Raw genomic sequence first — 6106 nt, forward strand, 5'->3', positions numbered from 1 at the left:
CCTCTCAAAATAAACAGGCAGCTGAAAGGGCAGAGACTCTCAATTGTTCTTTATTAAACAGCACAGATGGGTATAAGAGAGGCACACAGACAATTTGTTTCCCCCAGGAATCACACAAAGTATGGCACAAAAGAAGAAGGAAAGCTAAAGGACAAGGGGACCATTTCTTGCAGTAGCACACACTCCATCTCTCACACACCCATCTACCTGCCACGTAGGTTCAGAGTGTTCCTGCCCATGGTGCTGATGCTACAGATCAGGGCTGCAACAGGAGCTGCCCCATTTCCCTCCCCTCCTGCCCTGTACTAGACTGCAGGAGCACAGCCTGCTATCATGGGGAGGACAGCATGCGTGGCACATATGGCTCTGCCCTGACACCAGTCCCCTCACAATCAGGGTCCTTGCTTTGTGCTCAGCACCCCCACCAGCACCACAGGGCAGGGGACAGGGAGGTAGTGACATGTCTCGTGGAGTGCCCTCCTGCCCAGAGGGAGGATAGGTCAGCACAGGAGGGATGTGTCACAAGAGGGACAATCACAACCCCAAACACTGGGCTCCTCCTGCCCTGAAGGAGCAGTGAAAAAGGGCACTGGCTGTAGATGAGCACTTGCTCCTTGTCCTTACCCTGTGATGACTTCCCCATAGACATCAAGTTCAGCTCCCTTGGAGTATGCAGGTGCTGCTTCCCAGCCATGTCCTCAGATGCTTTCTGGCAGGTGCCCTAACATGGCCCTGCTGCTCTGTGCTAACCGTGTGCCTTCTCCCCTCCTTGGTGGCTGTGTCTCAGGTATGGTGGAGTTATTTCTGCAGGGTGAAGAAGCTCTGCAGATGGGCACTGTGTGCAGATGGGAAGCACTCCAGGTCCTGCCAGCATGAGCAGAGAAATTCCAGCCATGCTTCCCCTGGCCAAGAGCCAGAATCATTTCTAGAAGCTGTTGCCATGACATGATTGCAACCTTCACTGTTATTTTAAGACATCATTTCTTGTATTTGCCTTATTCTTCTTAATACAAAACATTAAATAAGCACTGCTGCTGGTGCACTTCAGCCAGCTCTCTCAATAAAATTGACTGGCCAAGTCAACAGGAACCCTTCTGGGCAGCAGCCTATATCACTGAAAGCAGCCTTACCTTGGCATTAATGCCATCTCCCACCACTGGAAATGCTCTCAGGGAACACACTACACTGCAACCAGCCTCACACAGGAAAAGGCTCTCAACAGGGCAGAGGAGCACAAGATCACTGCCCAGGGTGATGCCAGGTAAGTAGTAGAGCAGGATGAGAGCTCGCTGTGGGGCTTGAGAGGTCATCACCAGTGGTCATCTTATGGGGATGGGCAGCAAAAGGAGGGCAGGGAGCCAGCAGAAGGCCAAAGCACAGCTACAGATGCTGGCCCACAGGAACCTGACACTGGGTGGTGGTGCTGTGCTGGACACTCTGGGCTACAGGGAAATACCCTGTGGCCACCAGGAACAGCAGGGACATGGCAGCGTCAAAGCAAGGTGAGATCACAAAGAGAACCTGGCACATGTGGCTGGAGGAGGTGGGCTGGTGTGCAGAGACAGAATGAGATGGAGAGAGGCAGAGAGGACTAGAGCTCACCCTGTGCAGGGTCAGGTCTGGGGCTAGTCTCCCTCTGGGAGGACCTCCCAGCCACCCTGCATGGCTTTCACCACTGCACTGTAGAGTTTGATCCAGGCCTCCTTCACATCCGGGCTGAAGGCAGCACCCAGGCACTTCTCCAGCATGTACAGCAAAGACTCGCCAACTGTCTGCAATCCAAACAGGGAATAGTCAACTCAGTGCTGGGGGACAACAGGCAGACTCCTTCCCTCATTCCTGCACCACTTGGGGTGAGAGACAGCAGCACACCAAGCCATCACCCTCTCCAGATGGGAAATCATAGAATCACAGAATCATTAAGGTTAGAAAAGACCACTAAGATCACCTAGTCCAGCCATCAATACCACCATAACCCTAAGTGTGACACCTACATGCTTCTTGAACACTGCCAGGGACAGTGACTCCACCACTGCCCACCTGCAGTGGGCCCATTCCAGTGCCCAACCAATTGTGCCTCCCCTGGCACAATATGAGGCCAGTCCCTCTTATCCTATCACTGTAACCTGGCAGATGAGGTTGACCTCTGCCTTGCCACAACCCCCATTTCAGGGAGCTGTAGAGAGCAATAAGAGCCTCCTCTTCCACAGACCAAATAGCCTCAGAAACACTTTGCTCCCCTCTGCCCTCACCCTCCAGGCAGGAACAAGGGGAGCACAGGGGCTTCCCTGACCAAGCCAACATCACCAGCAGCTCAGGGCTGTGCTGAGCCATCAGCCTTCTCCCCAGCCAGCTGCACCCAGTACCGGGCATGGGAGGATTGGGACCATCAAGGGTTGCACAAAAAGCCACAGTGGGATGGGAGAATACACCTCACCGAGAAGGACTCAACCTTCACACCGACTGCCTGATGCTTCTTGCCGAGGTTGCAGAGATATTCTTCCAGGCAGGACAAGTCCTCCAGGTGGCTGACAGCTGCATCGATCACCAGCATCACCTGGGGGAGCACAGCAGCTGCACTGCATTAGTACAAGGCCAGCACCTCTGCTCCACCCTGCCCAGCCCAGCAGCCACCACCACCTCCCAGCACAGGAGAGGAGCTGCTGCAAGCAGTGCTGTTGGCCTCCCATCCTGGAGGAGAGAGTGGAACCTCTGGAAGTTGCCAGGATGGTGCAACAGTGTAGGAACCAATTCTAAGGTAGGCCAAAGTATTTTGATGGGGGAGGGGGAGATAGCCCAGCCAGGAGATGTGGTCTGGCAATGCACAAATGGCAGTGGGCTCCCAGAGGGATGAAGAGTCACGTGGAAGCAAGACAGAGTTAATGAAGGATGAAGGGAGCAGACAGAGCAAGTTAGGAGAGCTTAAAGCCAAGGCACAGTTAGCCCAGCAAAGGCAAGAGGTGATAGAATTGTACTCCGTAATTTCAAGAGGGAAATTATCTCCAATTAGAGCAAAGAGCGATTTCAGCTTAAGGCAGTAAGAGCAGAAATAAAGATGGACATTGCTTGTCCAATAATCAGTGGCAGGGAAACAGCAGAAAGCCTGCAGCAATCAGAGGAAATGAGCCTCTCACAAGGAACGAGGCCAGGCTAGCAGGCGTTCCACTGCTTTAAAGATGGAGGCTATAAAGGCTGGTTTGAAGATGGAGGTTATGGGGTTACGAAGGCAGCAGAGGTTGCGCTCTGACCCAGCAGGGCTGCTCCTCCGGGCTCACCAAAGGGCTGTGCCGAGTTGTTCCCAGTTCTTCCTGTGCGTGAGCTCCTGCGAGGCAGCCTCAGTACCGCTTTCTCCCCATCCCGGGGGCATAACAGCCTTCCCGTGCACTGCCCCCAACACCCTGCAGTCCCGAACACACTCGCGGATCGCCCCGACCCCTCTCACCTTCCGGATGTGATCCAGGAACTCGGGAGCGGCCAGGCACTCCTGGGGGCTGGCGAACCGCTTGCAGTTGTACTGGAAAAGGGGCAACAGGTCAGGGTCCAGATCGAACAACCTGCAACGGCGGGAGAGAGGCCTCATCTTCTCTCTTCGTCGGCTCCATCCGGAGTCCCGCTCACCCGCCGTGCCGCGTCACAGCCCGTAGGGAAGACGTTGAGATGCGCTCGGCAGAGTTCGGCGCGGCTCCGCGAGCTCCCGCCCGGCCGCAACGCGGGGCACCGAGCGGGGCAGCCCCGCAGCGCTCGCCATCCCGGGGCTCCGCTGAACGCCCCGGGTGCGGAGCCGCGCTGCTCACCGAGCCCCCGCTCACCTGGAGAAGAGGACGACGCCGTTCTGCACAGGGCTGCAGCTCACCCGCCGCCAGCTCTCCCGGATCAGCGCCTGCTGCGTGCGAGACAGCATCCCGCTTTCCATGGCGGGGCGGGGAAGAGCCCTCCCGGGGAACCTGCCCCTGTCCCCGCCGCCCAAGGTCCGCTCCGCACGCAGCGGGGTCGGCAACGAAGCGAAGCCCGAAACGGAGTGGAGCCGCCCGCCCTCCGCCCCCCGCACCCCCCCGGCCGGGCGGTACCGCGCCGAGCTGCCCCTCGGCTACCGCTGTCCCCGTGGGCAGATGCCTGCCCAGCGCCGCTAAGAGTCTCCGTCATTTCAGGGTAATTAACTGCTGGACACGGCGAAGGTGTTGGTACGCGTAGCGGAAAGCAGCCTCGTCAGCCACGTTCAGGACTCCCAACTTCTCTTTGGAGAAGACAAAGATCTTCTCCGGGAAGACCTGAGAGCAGCCTATCAGCAGCTGAAGGGGGCTATAAGAAAGAGAGGGACAGACTGTTCAGAAGGGTCTGTGGTGATAGGACAAGGGGAAATGGTTTCAAACTAAAAGGGGACATTTAGTTTGGGTATAAGGAAAAAGTTTTTTACAGTAATGGTAGAGAAGGATACAGAACAGGTTGCCCAAAGATGTGATTGGTGCTGCATCTCTGGAGACAGTCAAGGAGAGGCTGGATGAGACTCTGAGCAAACTGGTCAGCCATAGGTATCCCTGTTCAATGCAGAGTTGTGCTAGATGGCCTTTTAGAATCTCCTCCAACTCAAATGTTTCCATGATGCAATGAACGTCTCTTTACTTCTCAGATAAAGGTAAACAGTGCATTTAATTTAGCACAAGTTAGCAAAAAGGAAACTTATAAGAGTATAAGCAAGTAAGGGCTCAAGGAGCATGGCAGAACCCAGGAAAGCAGAGCAGCCCCATGGACAGGAGTTGCAGAAGGATGCAAGCACCACAGAAGCACCAGTGTCACTGTCACACCTTGCTCTGCTCTGGAATAACTGTGCCAATCTCATCCCATACCCTACTGCTGATTTCTTCTAATAGGTAGTGCAGATAGAGGCCTGAACCCCAACCCAGATTCACCCTGACTCAATGTGAGTAGATTGGAGACTTTCTGCTTCAGAACATCACCATCCATCCTTGGCAGGAGGTGCAGCACCTTGCCTCAGCTCAGCTGCAACCCCCAGGCCTCTTTCTATCCATGAGGCTGCCTACCAGTGTGGCCACAGGAGGCAGCTCTGGCAGCACCCAAACCCCTGCCCTGCTCACATGAGCTCCTGGAGCCCTGCAGCCTTGAGGATGCAGTGCTGGGAATGGAAAGCTCTACTCTGGATCCATACTCTTGAGTCCAGCAAACTCACAAGGGAACTGAACTTCTTGAGGAGGCTCCAGCTCTCTGTCTGAGAAGCCAGAAGAAAGGACCTCAATTCTGCTTCGAAGGTCACTGCTGGTATAGCAATTAGGCAGGCCAATACAATGGCAAAAGCATTGCAACAGTGGTGTGATGATGGAAGGACCAGCACAACAGAAAGGTGCTATACAGGAAGAGAAGAAGATTCCTCACCTGTATCAGAAGATTCCAGGTTCACAGAGGAAAACTACACCAAGGAAGGATCTCCAGAAAAAGATCCTTCCCCAATGAGGATAAGCCCTGAAATGCAGTCTAGGAGAGATGCAGCCAGGCTCCACCCCTTCTACACAGCTGAATTGCCTTCACCTGTGCTCCCAGGGCTGACTGGGTCCTTTCCCCAGGTGTTCAATCAGTGGTTCAGGCCAGGACTCAGCAGTTCCCACACAGAAGGGAAGCACCAAAGGCAGCCTGATGGAGTTGAGGGATGAGCCAATGAGTGTGAGTGAGAAAGGCACAGGGAGTACAAGGCAGGAGATGAGCATGGTGAAATAGGGAGACAGCACGGGGCTGCTGCATCAGGTTTGGCTGGGACATAGGACACCTTTCCCTGGGTCCATGAAGGCTCTGTACAGCTCACACCCCAGGGTGATAGTTCCTAGTGGAAGGGATATCTCCTGTGGCAGCACTAAATGTATGACCACAATGACAATGGGAAATGGCAGCTCACTCTCCCTCCCTGCCACAGATGGTGGCCACTTGCTGCTGGCACAGAGCAGACTCTTGTGGCAGCAGCCCCTGCCCAGTGTGCCCAGCCCACTCCCCTGGGGAGGGAGGTGCCCCAGGAGGTAGTGAGTTGGTGGGGCTATAATATCCCATGCAGGTATTGCTCAGTGAGGGCTAAGAATGAAAAGGAACTAACTAATTCCATATC

At 55.0% G+C, this 6106-nt stretch overlaps 1 protein-coding gene across 2 annotated transcripts; it reads right to left on the bottom strand.

Moving 5' to 3' along the window:
- Window positions 1-34: 34 nt before the first annotated feature.
- Window positions 35-4020, bottom strand: NGB (neuroglobin). 2 transcript variants are annotated; one of them, XM_015865224.3, is made up of 5 exons: window positions 3810-4020; window positions 3443-3554; window positions 2438-2557; window positions 1603-1772; window positions 35-864 (listed from the first exon to the last, which is right to left on the bottom strand). In XM_015865224.3, exons 1-4 carry the CDS (start codon window positions 3911-3913, stop codon window positions 1626-1628), a joined length of 483 nt encoding a protein of 160 aa, XP_015720710.1. In that variant the 5' UTR covers window positions 3914-4020; the 3' UTR covers window positions 35-864; window positions 1603-1625. The 2 variants fall into 2 exon arrangements, with proteins under 2 accessions (XP_015720710.1, XP_015720709.1); XM_015865223.3 differs by having other exon boundaries at window positions 35-1772.
- Between the last annotated feature and the right edge of the window lie 2086 nt (window positions 4021-6106).

This window comes from Coturnix japonica, chromosome 5 (genome assembly GCF_054131305.1).
Source record: "Coturnix japonica strain WE chromosome 5, WE-NBRP24, whole genome shotgun sequence".
Lineage (NCBI taxonomy): Eukaryota > Metazoa > Chordata > Aves > Galliformes > Phasianidae > Coturnix > Coturnix japonica.

What these genes read in the sequence shown, in the direction of transcription:
- NGB (XM_015865224.3), bottom strand. Translation starts at nt 3,913, where the DNA reads ATGGAAAGCGGGATGCTGTCTCGCACGCAGCAGGCGCTGATCCGGGAG. An exon ending in GGCGTCGTCCTCTTCTCCAG is followed by an intron (nt 3,555 to 3,809) that starts GTGAGCGGGGGC and finishes CCGCCGTTGCAG; the next exon opens with GTTGTTCGATCTGGACCCTG. An exon ending in TGAAGGTTGAGTCCTTCTCG is followed by an intron (nt 1,773 to 2,437) that starts GTGAGGTGTATT and finishes TTTGGATTGCAG; the next exon opens with ACAGTTGGCGAGTCTTTGCT.